We start from the raw sequence: 14,841 nt of genomic DNA, 5'->3' as shown, positions 1-14,841 counted from the left end.
AAATGGACCCTAGGCCCATTTACTTTGAATTTTGGTGTTTGATGACCAACACAACCAAATTGGACTAATGAATTTGCAAGTAATTGTTTTGTAGTTAAATAGGGTGCAAGACGTGACTTGGATGAAGGCAACATGATGATCCCACAATCAACACCATAAGGAAGACCCTAGAAGCACAAGAGAAGACCCAAGATATCAAGCATAGTCCAAGCACAAAGATGGGAACCAAGCCGGACGCAAGATTGCGAAGAAATGAGCTTGGTAGAGGTGACCGGACAAGGCCCTTATAGGGACCGAACATGTCCAATCAGTTGCTCCACAACAACAGGCGTCAGCAGCTGTGACCAGACGCTGAGCAAAGCAGTGACAAGATGCACTGATGACACCATTCTTTGTCATGGCAATGTTTTCAGTATGACCGGACGCAGTAGCACTGGATGACTGGACGCACAAAGTACAGCGTCTGCGAGTCCAAAGAGGTTCTAGAGTGGTGCTAGTGCGACCAGACGCATCCAATCGAGTGAGACCAGATTCAGCCTAGAGTCTGATCAACGCATGCGCTCTAACAGTTAGGACGACCGGACGCGTCCGGTCAGGACGATAGCAGCGTTCGGTCAGTAGCAGAAAGCTGGATTTTGCCCCCAACGGCTACTTTCTAGGTGGAGCTTATAAATAGACCCCCAACTAGCCATTTGATATGTGGAGAGTTGAGGAAACATAACAAGGGTGTTGATATGCTATTTTAGTGATCTCTACTTGCATAGTGCTTAATGATTAATTAGGTGAATAGCGTAGGTGCTTTGTGAAGTGCTTAGGTTGATTAGACCATCGCTTATGCGCTAGCTCTAGGTTTAGGCCTAGTGTTTAGTGAGGTTTGCACACCTCTTATCACTCGATGCTTGTGCACACCATTGTTGTACATCGAAGGGACTTGTAGTCTTGCGAGATCACACCAACCATGTTTGTGATATGGCCGCCACCATGTACCGAAGGGAACAAGGCCCGCAGCCGTTCGGCTGGAAGCTTGATAGTAAAGACGGTGGGGAACATCTGGGAGAGACTTGCCGGAAGGCACGTCGGAGACCCATGTGCGCGTGGGGAAGGCCTAAGGCTATCCACGGAGTTACCTGGCCAGGAGCTTGTCCCTTGCGAGGGGCCCCAATGAGGACTAGGGTGAAGCTTGCGTGCTTCTCGATACCTCGGTAAAAATACCAGAGTCATCGATGGGAGTTTGCATATCTCTACCGTATTCTTTAGCTTCCGCATTTACATTACAATCTTGGTGTGTGCTTTACTTTCCTAGCTTAGTAATAGGCTAGTTGATAGGTTTGGAACCTAGGTTGCATAACTCCTTTTGCAGTAGAGATAGCAATACACCTAGCAAAACTATAGTTGCACATTTAGATAGTTTATCTTTTTGCATAGGTTTTGCTAAGGTTAGAAAAAGTGGCCATAGTTTAGAGTTAGAGTTTTAAATTGCCTAATTCACCCCCCCCTCTTAGGCGTCACGGCCCCTTTCAGTTAGGAAAGTTCTTCTGACCAGATCTGCATCCTAGACCAAATCGACTATATTCTTTTTTAGCATTGGCAGCATGTCTTTTAGCCAATTCTTTATCTCCTCTGACAAAGCTTCTTTGGAAGAGATAGCTGATGAGCTGATTTCATCTTCATCTATATACTCTTGAAAATTGAAAGAGTAGCTCAGAGCGGGTGAGTTAAGTGCCTATAGGTGGGTAAGGGAAAATTTTGGTTAAGAAATAACAAGTTGTTTGAAAATAAGAAGAATGAGGAGATACAATACCTTTTCTAGGGTAGTTTCTATCTAAGGAGAAGGAACAGCTGATGATGCACCAATGGTATCTTGTTGAATCAGCTCTAAACTTTTAGTGATGGTATCTGTAGACATCAAGGGAATTTTTTCAAAAAAGATGATGTTGGTTGTAGGAAGATAAACTAGGTATATGACTTTCTTACCATCAATTGTCTGCTAGATTGGAGGATCGATAGTCAGGGTGTCAACATCAATAGGATCATTTTCAACTGGTGGACTGTCAGACTTCTGCTCTTGTGTGAATGTTTCTTCAGGGAGTGTCTGACATGGTAAATGGTCAGAGAAGAGTGAAAATTGAATAAGAATTAAGAGTTTTGAGGAGATACCTTAATAGCATCAGGAAGTGAAGTGGAAGGGTTCTCATCTTCTGCTATCTTAGAAGCATCGGTTGTTTCAAATGAAATTTGCTCCTTTTGAGGATCGGTTGATGAAGGTCTGGTGGGTGCTGATTTAAACGCCTAGGACAACAGTTCAGCACCCAGAGCAGATTGGGATGCAATGGTTGATAATAGTGAGGAAAAAATCAGAATTAGAAATTGAATATCATTTTGGGAAAAGGATGAATTGTTTTACTTGAGCAATTGATGGTCTCGTTCTGCAAAGTCTTTTCCCAATAATGGTTTTCTGGGTTACCCCTTGGGCTGCCTTGTGTTTTGAAGATTGATATGTTACAATTATAGGGGCAGCTTGGGTTTTCATCAGTTTCTTTAGTGTGGGTGTGGTTGATCCTAGTCTTGAGATTGGACATGGTGGATAATACTCTATGGCATGCCCTTTTCTGTCCACATCTGGGGGATTGAATTCAGCATCCTACAAGGGGGTTTCTGTTAGATGAGTTGGTAGAGAGACTTTAGCATATGATATTTATGGAAGAAAAGAATTAACTAGTTACCTCACTGTCAGAAGCGAAATCTTCATCTAGAGCTATACAGCTAGGATGGACTGGCCTACAAAAGAGATGGGAGTGTTATTCTTGTCACCAGGAATCATATAAATTTAAAGTGAAGGTGGCCCTAGTCCATTCATGTAGATAGAGGGAAGGAAGATTTGATCCTAACTTGAAAATTCTGGAAGCTTCCATTGCCTCACTGATGCCTTCTCTTGGTTTCAGTATATCTTTGAAAAATAGCCAGGGGCAATTAACCAAGACCAAACTGATGAGCCACAAAAGAAGGGTTGTAAAATTCATAGGTTGGAAGGTTGCTCGGAAGAAAAGAACCTATAGACATTTTGCCATGGCCATGACGAAATTCGGCTGGTAGAACACATGGTTTCATGAAAGAATTAAAGATTACAGCTGTTGTTTTGTCTGAGTAGCCTGATTCAAATTGAAATTTGAATGGGAAGACCAACTCATTGTCCTCATCTTCATCATAGGGTAGCCAGCTTCACCATAGTTCATACATTGGCGGGTTCTCTCTTCTTTGCCTTTGTATTCCTCATCAAAGTTGGAAGAGGGAAAACTTAAATTCTAGAGATTTAGCTTCACAATCTTATGCATATACAAATTTAACCACATTTGTATTAACCACCAATGGCCACTGATGGTGTGCACTGCTTCATTCTTCAGCAGCTGGGTAGCCACCTGATGCATCAAGTGGTAAGCTGATCCTAATAGATACTTTCCAAGAGGAATCTCAATGCCTACTGCTAGATGCTCTGCCAAGAGTTTGTGATTGTAAGTCAAACCACAAGATGACCTGTAGAAAATGAATTTTTCTAACCATATGTTCAGAAAGGCCACATGTTCTCTTTCACTAACAGTCGATTCATTGCCAATGTGGTTCTAGATATAGCTTGCCCATCCTGTGTAATCCGATATTTTGGCCAGTTTCTTTCACCTAGCACCTAGGAGCTCGTATGGCTACATTGGTCCTATTATTCTAAGGCTAGTCAACATATAAACATTGGCCAAGGTAATAGTCATTGGACCGTGACCAAAGACAAAGGCATTCAAGGTGTTGGACCAGAACTAAGAAGCGGCAATTAGGAGTGAATCATTTGTTTCCATCCCGGACAGTGAAAGTGTCAGGCATTGGCTTAAATCGTAAACTTCCCAATCTCCGCCCTTTTTGTCTGACACTCTACAGAACCAGTCTCTCCATCCCTTAGGCATTTTTGGCCATTTCTTAAAGGAATTTTTGGTGTTCCAAGAAGATAGATCTACCAAGGACTGCCTGAAAGGAATTTGATTGGTTTCTTGGTTGATAAAATCCAAAGGATTAGTATCTCCCATGGGTCCAAGGTAATAAGCATTTGGAACAACAGATGAAGGCATCAAAATATCATTTTCCATCACTAGAAAGCTAGATGAGATAAACTTAAGAAAAAGGAAAATACAGAGCAGTGGCCAATAATTGAGGGGTAGAAAATTTGGAGACGTGCCTCAGGGATGTAGTCATTGGTCGCCATTTTGGTTGGAATAGATTTGAATCTGAGAAAGGGTTGCAGAGGAGTAACTTGAAAAGCAGCTCGAGCAAAGTAGAGAAACTGCTAGGGTTGGAGCTCTGGTGGTGGCGACTTCGATTGTTGTGGCTTGCTCAAAGAAGAAGGGGAAAGTAAATCGGCCGAGTGGATTGAAGGTAATACTATTGAGATGCTATATAAAGTTTGGCCCGAAAAGTTAGGAGTCACACATTTATTTTGGAATAAACGGTTGCGACGCGGTGAGCAGGTAAATAGAAATTTTGGAATAAAATCTTTTTTATCCCAAAATTGGGGGGCATGTTTTTACACTAAAATTTAGCAAAGAAGAACGCGAGAACTCGAAGCTTCTAAGATTTTATCATCAAGGAATCGATCAGGTGTGAATCGATGTCGGCTGGTTTGATGCAGTGTTGGAATTGGCTTTTTATAGATGACGTCAGCAGACAACATCAATGGACTACGTATGGATGGTGTTAGGAGGAAATATGTCGGACTCTACCAAAGGGGAAAGATTAGGGTTCAAGTTATTTTTAAGTTAGGAATGTTTTTTCCAAGAATTGTAATGAGTCGTATTTGAGTAGGACTCATGTTTAGGTTCTGGGTATAAATATTGGACCCCGGTTATTGTAGAAAAACAAATCAATCAATCAATACAATTACTTTTCTGGCTTCACACCAACCCTTAGGAGTAGGAGTACTATAAATCTCGATGAGTTCTTCAACTAGCAGGGCTGCATCGAATGATTGACCTTTGGCTTGTCTGTGAGTACCGTCACGACTTGTATCATACTTGTAAAGCTACATCAACCGATTGATCTCTTACAAGTATAATATAAGTTAGTTATCGATCTATATCATTATTTGTAAGGCTGCATCAGCTGATTGATCTCTTACGAATCATAATATAGATCAAAGTTATTGATCTTGTGTTAAACAACTTGTTGTTTAATACAATATCACCAATTATCAAATCTGCTAAGATTAGTAAGATTTTCCTTGTTGTTTTTGGCTAATTCACTAGTTATCGATCTTGTTATAATTAATATTCTATTAATTATAACAAATCACCTGATTGAGATAGAGATAGATCGGCATCATATCATCACAATTTGTCGTCTTCTAGTCTGGTCACGCTTTGAATCTTATGATTGATGACTTGATTCTGTTAGATCGGTTGTTTTATCTCTTTTCTAATTTAACATAGTATTCATTTAAAGACATGTTTCAATCCTGAATAAACTCACTAGTTAATGAGATCCAATCTAATGATACTACCATAGCTGCATCGATCTAGTCGAACCTCACTGGTAAGACTTTGGGTTGGAGATTATCGATTAGTGGTTTTGTTCATGGTTGAGATATGTACTCTGTTTGTTTGCTATGTCTGCATCGACTATTTTAGCCGATTCGCCTATGCTTTCACACATATAGCATGTTTTCTATGAACCTGTCAATATATAGATGGTTTTATAGGTTCTTTGGCTATAGTTTGTTACTATTATCATAGATGCATTGAAACCACTAATCATGTCTGATCTTGCTTCTTTCTGCAAAGTGCTTGGGAAATTTTCTTATAAAAAAATCAAAATCAAGAGCTTGTCTCCTCAATGATATTGAATTTCCTACCAAGACCACACGTTAGTCTCATTAAAGACCTTCCACATAAGCTACTTACTTTAGGTTGAGTTTTGTCAAGTCTTGTGGACCCTTGTTAAGAGATTTATCATGCTCCCAAGATCAAGATCACGTACATGCCACATATATGTGCTACTTCTATACTGGGAGTACGCAAAAACATGCTTTTCATCCACCCAAAATGTTCTGCTCCTATAGTGGGAGAAGACAAAAAATATGTTTGTTAGGAATAGATGCTCCAAGTTCTTGATAATATTTCTCTCAAAAGGTTGTTGTAAAAAGAGACATGAGTTATGCAAAAATAAAAAAATAGGCACAAAAAGGTCCAAAGTAAAAAAAGTATAAAAAAAAGAAAAAATAAGAGATGAAAATAAAGACAGCCCATGTTCTCACAAAAATATTTCACTAGGGAGAAATATGTTTCAGAGAGCATAGTAGAATTAGGATAGCCACCAAATATTTCACACACATGCACATCTTGATCTAAGAATATGACACTTCTCTCCTTGGATCCGGGATTTGACTTTACAATATATGTAAGGTGAGTACGCTACATATTTTATCCCTACCTGAACTCCACATAATTTTTTTTAGAAGTAGGGTGAACAGAGGCAAAATAATGTCTTGGTGAGGAACTATACACATTGAGCGATACGAGAGAATCATTTGAGGAGCAAAGCTATGTTTTAATTTAAAAATCTTTCAAATACCCAAGTTTTCTGAGCAGGAGGAGTGAGGATGACTAGATTCTAATTCGTTCCATTCCTCAACCACCCAAGGTGGTGTGATAGACACATCAAAGTTCACATATGCGGATGAGGCTTGGAATAAGGTAATACTGTTGCTAGTGATGTCATCAGCTCAGGAAGAAAAGTCATCGGAGTCATTAGCCTAGGGGTATAAATATAAACTCCCGACCATTGTAAAAGGGCATCTCTCAATCAATTAATATAATTACTTTTTCGGCATCACGCCAACCCTTAGGAGTAGGAGTAATGTAGATCTCGGCAAGTTCTTCAACAAGCAGGGCTGCCATCAGTTAAGTTCGACCACTAGCTTGTCTGTAAGTATCGTCATAACTTATATTATTGCTTGTAAGGCTGTATCAGTTGATTGACCTCTTGCAAGTCATAGTATAAGTTAGTTATCAATCCTTATCTAGTTCAAATACGGCTGCCATCGGTTAAGTTCGACCTCTCGAATTAGATTAAGGTCAAGTTATTGGCTCTACCTAAGGGTGGCATCATTCGGGTAGATTCATTAAGTTACCGAGCTTGCTGATGTGCTTATTGTCATTAGTTTCAGCAATATCAACCTGCCCGATCGAGATCGATCTAGATCGGTCTCACATCCTTTTAATCCATCATTTATTTTGCTATATTGTGATCATTTTTACTTTAAACGATGGATTATGTTTCATTGGTTGTTCTACTTTGATCTTGATCGTGCATAGTACGCGGCCAAAGCATGTCTGATCTTGAGTAGGTTTACTAGCAAGTAGAATCTGGTCTATAACTCGCTATTATGGCTGTAATGATCCATTCGATCCCCACTGTTAGCACTTTAGATCAGAGTATGCTAGTTGATAGATTTGCTTTTGGTCAGGCATGACCTTGGCTGTTTGCTATGCCTGTATTGGCTAAATAGCCAATTGCTTGCACTTTAATGCTCATAGTATGTTTCCATGATTCTGTTAAATGTGAGTAGATCTATTTACTTTAAAGGTTTAATCTGTTATCTTTATTATAGTTGTCATCGATCCGGTCAAACCCCACTATTAAAGATACTTGGCTAAGTTTGATGAGTTTATAAATATGTTCATATTAAATAGTCGATTGTTCACATGTTATGCCTCTATCTTATCTGTATCGGCTATTTAGCCGATTGCTTGAGCTTATTATGCTTATCTGTTTCTCAGTCATATGTTGTTTATGTTCGTTATTTTTACTTATGAATTAGCTGATTTCATGATTATTTTCATCTGTTAAATTACCGATCATGCTCATTAATATTATCGGCTCGAAACTTTATATCGATCATGCTCTATTTAGCCAGTAATGTTTATTTCTATCGCTTTATTGTCGGATATCGACTCTGTAGTCGATGGCCATATCAATCGGCTGTTTAGCCACATATCGAAATTGTCTGGTACAACACCGGCATGTTCCACCTTAAATTACTGACTATTTTCCCCTTGTCAATTGCAGGGTCAAATTGACTGGCATACCTTCGGTCTCAAAACCAACCGATCATGTGTTTGAAGCCAAGTGGATCTCCAGGTTTACTCCAAGCAGATCTTTTTGGTTTGTTGTGTGTTGCACGCATTGTCACATTTTTGTGTCAACAGCCACGTTGTCCAATAACAAGGTGACATGTATCCAAACCATCTCCAATACAACCGGCTATAGCAGGTACACGTGGAAAGCATCTCCAACAAAAGTAACCGCCAGTGTGGCTGCCCCTGCCACGCATGCCAAAGCAGTTTTATGATGATCAGTTTTCATCATAGATCTATCCTGCAAGAATGATGCGACTTCTATGATGAACCGTTTTTGTCATAAAGTCGTCGTAAAACTGAAATTATGACGAATTTGGCTTCTTCGGTGATGAAAACTGATCGTCATAGAAGTGGATATTCCTACCAGTGTACGGTGCCACGTTCCGTGTGTCGGGGATGTGCGTTCCTATTCCAGGAACGTGGATCAGTTTTGTCTCAACAGTGGAAAATCCTTTCTCAAGAAGAGTCCCACATTCCACGATCCTCATTCCACAACCCAGTCATTCCGGGAACTTTGTGACTTTGGGATGGCCCCAAGCACATGTGAGATGAGACAATGAACGATCCTAATCATCAAGATACACTTAATTAGTCCATACCATCTGCTGAGGAAATGGTACCTGATAGATGCCACTACTAAGCAAATGATTTTTAGCAAACCAGACATTTTTAGTAGAGATAGTTTAGTCAAAATTCGTCTATAAAAATAGTTCTCGAGTTACCCGTCTCTAAAATCAATTTTTAGAGGTGGATGGGATTCTTTTAGAAATGGCCTTATCTTAGAGGCGGCTAGATTTAGAAACGTGTGCAAAATCAATTTATAGAGATGACTGAATCCACAGCCATCTCTATAAATTGATTTATGGAGGTGGCTAGATCTAGAACGTCTCTAAAAATAGGCACATCTAAAAAATTATAACTTTTTAAACACAGTCAGATGAAGACAAACTTTGTACAAAAATTATATACTTCGAAGAGATCTATAACTCGTAGTTGACAACTTTTTCATTTGAAATCCTTTAAATCTCGCAAATTCTGTTTGAATTTCTCACATTCTAAAATTTATTTTTTTTCAAATTTTCCAAATGACACTGAATAGAGAAATGACCGAAACTAAAGTTATAGATCACGAAAAGATCTAAAAGGTTGCAGTTGATAACTTTTTCATTTGAAATAATCTATAGTCCCAAAATTTAGTTTTAAGTGCTCACATTTTGAAATTCAAATTTGAATCAATCTCGGATGGAGAAACAATAAAAACCGAAGTTGTAGATTTCAAAAAACTATACATCTTTGTAGGTGACAACTTTTTCATTTAGAATCATTTATTCAAGGAAAAATATGTTTGAATTTCTACCATTTAAATTTTGAAATTTTCAACCATCTCGGATGGAGAAACGACCAAAACCAAAGTCGTAGTACTCAACAATATCTACACCTTCCCTATCCAGCTATTTTTCATTTGAATTCATTTAAGATTCTAAATATTTATTTCAAAATCTGGTAAGTGAATACGGTGGAAATGTTTGTCTTATAGTCACAAGTGACTTTTGGATAGATTGGTTAGGGAATGTATATGCGAGGCCTGAGGTTGTGGATTCTAGCCCCTGTGTCCACACATGTGCTTATTTTGTGCGAAAAACTGTGATATATGAACTAGAAACGATTTGTAGAGGCGGATGTGTTTTGATCCGCTTCAAGAAACTCAGTTTCTAGAGGCGGCTTTTATTTCTAGCCACTCCTAGAAATCGATTTGTAGAGACGGTTGGACCAGCCGCCTCTACAAATACTTTCTACAGTAGTAAAGGGAGGTCCTAGAATATGTTCATGAGGATGAGGGTTTAAGAGAAGCCAAGTACAGGCCAACAAACACAAATTACTTGATATTGGAAACTATAGGCCTAGGGGGCCCAATATCTAAAATGAGATGGTAACTTGGGTCCAAAAACTTATCCTATGCTCTACTGGATTATTTACACTAAAAAACAATAAACTATCTGGTAAGATGTGTATTTATATTTTTTTTAGTACCCCCTAGCCACCCCACGCACGAAAAGTTGAGCAACCTAAAGCCAATTCTATCAAATACCTTATGATTATCTAGGAATGGTAAATTTTACACAGTCAAGCACAATGCAGAAACTTCAAATGAGGTAGGCAAAGGATAGATGAGGCATACTTGTCACCTAGTCTTTAGGTTGCAGTCCACCCAAAAATAATAAAATAAATTAGTAAATAACAATGTGGAAAAATTATATCATTTTGGGGCCACCACACAAGATGACAGTGATTATAGGTATAGCACTGCCCTTAAGTACTGAGCCGGTAGTGTTGCTCAAATCAGCGCCGCCGGTTGCAGTCCAGGATTGGCAGATATCACACTGCCGGTTTAGGCAGTGTTGTTCAACTCAACACTGCTAGTTGGTGTCAGAAACCGACAGTGAAGTTTGTTATCACTGTCGCTTTCTTTCTATCGGTTTCAATTTCCCGGGTGTTTGAACCGGCATTGATTACTACTTTGCAGTAGCGACTGCCAGCTCATAGTTTGTACCAGCTCGTAGCTAGTCGGGTGGTGGTTTTACCCGGCACTTGTAGGTGCCTTCACTGCTATGTGATTGTCTTTCCGCCAATTTTCTAGATCTTGGGTTATCACCCGGCAATGGTTCTAGCACAACCATCTGGCTCCATTCGGCTTGCTGAATCTGAAACTGGCTGAAAATACTGTTCTGACTGAATTGTTGTGAGAGAAAAATATTATTCCGGCTGAAAAAATAAGCTAAATAGTGTCGTTTTTAAGGTAAGCCGAACGGGGCCATTGCTTTGACAATAATAGATTGCGTGTTCTCCGGTGGTATTCGAAAAACACGATCTACTATCGATCTGTTCGTTTGGACTTGTTTGGCTGATAAGCTGTGGCTGAAAGTACCGTTGGCTAATTTGATGTGAGAGAAAAATACTGTTCATTGGCTGATAAGCCATGGCTTATAAGCCAAATACGGAAGTGAACAGGCCATATGTGTCCATCCACCTGCACCTTTTGCTGTATCTAACGATAAATAACAGAACGTACATTATTGATGGCATGGTACGATCGGACGGCTGCAAAGCGTGCCACCTCCGCCCAAGTGTGTCAACAGCAACTGCCGCCGAGATGCCAGTCCGCTCTATATAACTACCGACACTCCGCGGCTCACTCACCGCACCCCAAGAAAACCGCCCGCTACCTCGATCCCCTGCAAAACAACCTCCCTCACACTAGTGGAGACCTAGCTCCGCGGGCCGCAGCCTGTGTCCGAGTGTTGGCCTCTCGCGGGCGCGCAAGTGCTGGTGAGGCGCGTGTCCGTCCGTCCGTGTGCGCGGCCGCGGGCGCGCCACAGCCATGACGAACCAAGACGTGGTGGTCCCGGACATGGGCATTGCGGCGGCTGCGGCCCTGCCGGCCCCCGGCCGCGCCCTCTTCGCGTGCCGCGGCGCCGCGGGGGCCGTCTCGTCGCTGCGGGGCGCGTACGGAGGCCTCGGCCTCCCCGGCGGCGGCGCCGCCGATGGTGGAGAGTTCCTATCAGGCGCCCGTGGTGCCCCCGCGGCGGCGGCGGCGGCGAATGCGCCGCCGGGTCGGACCTGCACCAGCCGGGTCGTCGAGGCCATCCGCGCGTCGTCGCCCACCCGCTGCCCCGCCGTCCACGAGTACGACGCGTGGACGGTGAGTTCTTGTGTCCGGGCCGGGGCCGCTCGCGGCGGTTGGTTGCGTGCGTCGCGTCGTTCGGTTGTTCGATCCGTGTTTTGAGGAGCGAGCCGGGGTTTAAATTGCTTGTTGCGCAGAGGAAGCACCCGTCTGGGCTGGGCAGCTTCGACCAGATCGCGGCGGCGGCCAAGGGGAAGAGGATCGTCATGTTCATGGACTACGACGGCACGCTGTCCCCGATCGTCACCGACCCCGACATGGCGTTCATGACCCCCGAGGTAACCGTCCGTTGTTGTGCTCGTTGATCTAGATGTCGCCATGAAATCCTCTCGTACGTACGTGCTGCCAACATCTTACTATATCGCGTAATTAACGGGTGCGCGCAGATGAGGGCGGCGGTGCACAACGTCGCGAAGCACTTCCCGACGGCGATCGTGACCGGCCGGTGCATCGAAAAGGTACGACGAGCATTCAACACACCTCGATCAGAAACTCATTACATGTACTTCGTCACCGACTCACCGGAGCTCTGGGCTATAATCAAGTGTACGTTTCCTTGTTCTTGTTGTTACGGTCGGTTCAGGTCTGCAGCTTCGTAGGCCTCCCGGAGCTCTACTACGCCGGCAGCCACGGGATGGACATCAAAGGCCCAAGCTCCAAGGTATAGCCGGCCATCTCATCATATCTCCCTATCTTTTTATCTATTCATTCATCACCAACGAACTAGCCATACACTGCCCATGCAGCATCAACGATCTATCCTTTGGCAACCTTTTTATTCGCCTAACTCCATTGCTACTTCTCTCTTCCTGCCAACAATTTCCAGGAGGACAACACAGTGCTGCTGCAACCAGCACGCGAGTTCCTGCCGGTGATCGACAAGGTATACATCACGTCATCACTCTTTTTTATATATATAATCATCATCAGTTCATTACGACAGTACCAATGCTTTTGGACCGTGTTAAAATTAAGTTTCAAGTAATTAGTTGAGCCATGAGGAACTTACCGGCGCACGCACGCGCCGATTACATGTATGGCCAGGCTTACAGGGCTCTGGAGGAGAAGACTAAGGACACGCCGGGGGCCAGGGTGGAGAACAACAAGTTCTGCCTGTCCGTGCACTTCAGATGCGTCGATGAAAAGGTGATTGCCGGCCGGTTCTTCACCGAGTCTTACAATACCTTTAGCTAGGCCTTGGATCCCGACTCCCTATCTAGCTGCTAGTAGTAATTTAGTTTTGCAAGTCAAACACAAGAAGCAGCTTGATGCATGCATGTCAGCTAGTAGCTCTTATTCAAATGGTGATGAGCAATCCTCATGCATGAATGGCATGTGCTGCCCCTGGCTGCTCCTCGTGCATCATCTTCAACAACTGCCCTGCAGAGCTGGAGCTCATTGGCTGACAAGGTCAAGGCCGTGCTCCGGGACTTCCCCGAGTTGAAGCTCACCGAGGGCAGGAAAGTTTTGGAGATCCGGCCGTCGATCATGTGGGACAAGGGCAGGGCCGTCGAGTTCTTGCTCAAGTCTCTCGGTAAGTGCATACCGCCACATGCTGCCGTCTTTGTCGCCCTTCTCGTCACTGTATGCGTGCGCGAGAGAGTAAAAATCTTGTCTGATCGCTGACGGTTTTGTCCCCTGCCTGTTCCATGTCTGATCGATCGGTCTCTTAGGATTCGACGACCGCACCAACGTCCTGCCGGTGTACATCGGGGACGACCGGACCGACGAGGATGCTTTCAAGGTGCATATATACATGAGCTACGATCAGACATATATACATGAGCTACGATCAGACATATATACATGTAAACACAGCACACGGACAAATTAATTACAAGTTGCAGTTTTTCATTATGTTGCCAACCTCTTGCGTGCTGTCACTTTACATATGTTGCGAGTCTGTTGATTTCAACTGTTTGGTTTTGTTAAACATCAAACCTTTTCTTAAACCTTGTCGCCTTAATTAGGTGTTGAGGGAGAGAGGTCAAGGTATAGGGATCCTTGTTTCCAAATGCCCCAGGGAGACAGATGCCTCCTACTCTCTCCAGGACCCCACTGAGGTATGTATACTATTATATTAGTAGCTATATAGTATACACATACAGCATGACAAAATCACTCTTAAGTTAAAAACTCTGATGAATATATATAGTTAATGTGTCAGCAGACGAATAAACTAAGCAAGCTGTCAATTGAAAATGACTCCTCCTCCGATCCTTGGTTTTACATGATGACTCCTCCTCCGATCCTTGGTTTTACAGGTCATGGAGTTCTTGGTCCGGTTGGGGCAGTGGAAGCCACTGCGATCACCGTCACCGGCACGCCCAAGGGTGCAGCAGCAGTGACTGACGACGACGCATGGCACACAGCTTGTCGCTGCTAGCGCTGATCGCCAAGCATGTTTAATTAATATAGCTAGCTAGTTATTAATTGTTGCACTACTCTAGGAGTAATAACCCATCTCATCTCAGCTACCGGCCCCAGATGTGAATCGGTCCGCAATATAAATGTCCATGTAGCCCGAGGCACGACGACACGGTACGAAGCCCGCTTTTTTAGCTCGACACGAGCCCGGCCCGGCCCGGCCCAGTGATGTGCGGGCCCGGGCTGGCCCGGCCCGGTACAGTAGGTTGTGCCTGGGCGTACCCTAGGCCCATGGGCTAGCACGGCACGGTCTGGCTTTTTAGGGTCGGCCCGACAACGGCCCGCCACCCCCTCTCCCCGACGGCCCAGCTGCTCTCCACCTCCCCTTTCGTATATAAACGGCGCCAGCTCCCTCTCCCCTCCCTCACCAAACCCTAAATCATTCGGTCATCTCATTCCCCACCAGGTTCCCACCTGCGCCGCTCCGCCCTCTCAAGTCGCTCTCGCTCTCGTCTCGTCGTCTTTGGTGACCTCCCCCGACTCCGGTGACCTCGATTCGATCCGCCTGCCGCCGTCGAGCCGCTCCCTTCTCCTCCTCCCTGATACCCTCCCTCTCTCCCA

General features: G+C 43.4%; 1 protein-coding gene across 1 annotated transcript; it reads left to right on the top strand.

Annotated features, from left to right (window-relative positions):
• Positions 1-11,394: 11,394 nt before the first annotated feature.
• On the top strand, positions 11,395-14,330 carry LOC136527315 (probable trehalose-phosphate phosphatase 8). The gene is made up of 10 exons (XM_066520003.1): positions 11,395-11,871; positions 11,991-12,131; positions 12,240-12,311; positions 12,437-12,514; positions 12,680-12,736; positions 12,898-12,999; positions 13,240-13,387; positions 13,527-13,597; positions 13,824-13,916; positions 14,118-14,330. The coding sequence occupies exons 1-10, from the start codon at positions 11,551-11,553 to the stop codon at positions 14,199-14,201; spliced, it is 1,167 nt and encodes a 388-aa protein (XP_066376100.1). The 5' UTR covers positions 11,395-11,550; the 3' UTR covers positions 14,202-14,330.
• Positions 14,331-14,841: the final 511 nt, after the last annotated feature.

The sequence above is a fragment of the Miscanthus floridulus genome, chromosome 19 (genome assembly GCF_019320115.1).
Source record: "Miscanthus floridulus cultivar M001 chromosome 19, ASM1932011v1, whole genome shotgun sequence".
NCBI classification, from domain to species: Eukaryota; Viridiplantae; Streptophyta; class Magnoliopsida; order Poales; family Poaceae; genus Miscanthus; species Miscanthus floridulus.
Note: the sequence above shows the minus strand (reverse complement) of the source record. Positions and strands in the feature narration are given on the sequence as shown.

Coding starts and splice junctions, on each gene's coding strand:
- LOC136527315 (XM_066520003.1), top strand. CDS start 11,551: ATGACGAACCAAGACGTGGTGGTCCCGGACATGGGCATTGCGGCGGCT. Junction 12,515..12,679: donor TCAAAGGCCCAAGCTCCAAG/GTATAGCCGGCC, acceptor AACAATTTCCAG/GAGGACAACACAGTGCTGCT. Junction 13,598..13,823: donor CCGACGAGGATGCTTTCAAG/GTGCATATATAC, acceptor CGCCTTAATTAG/GTGTTGAGGGAGAGAGGTCA.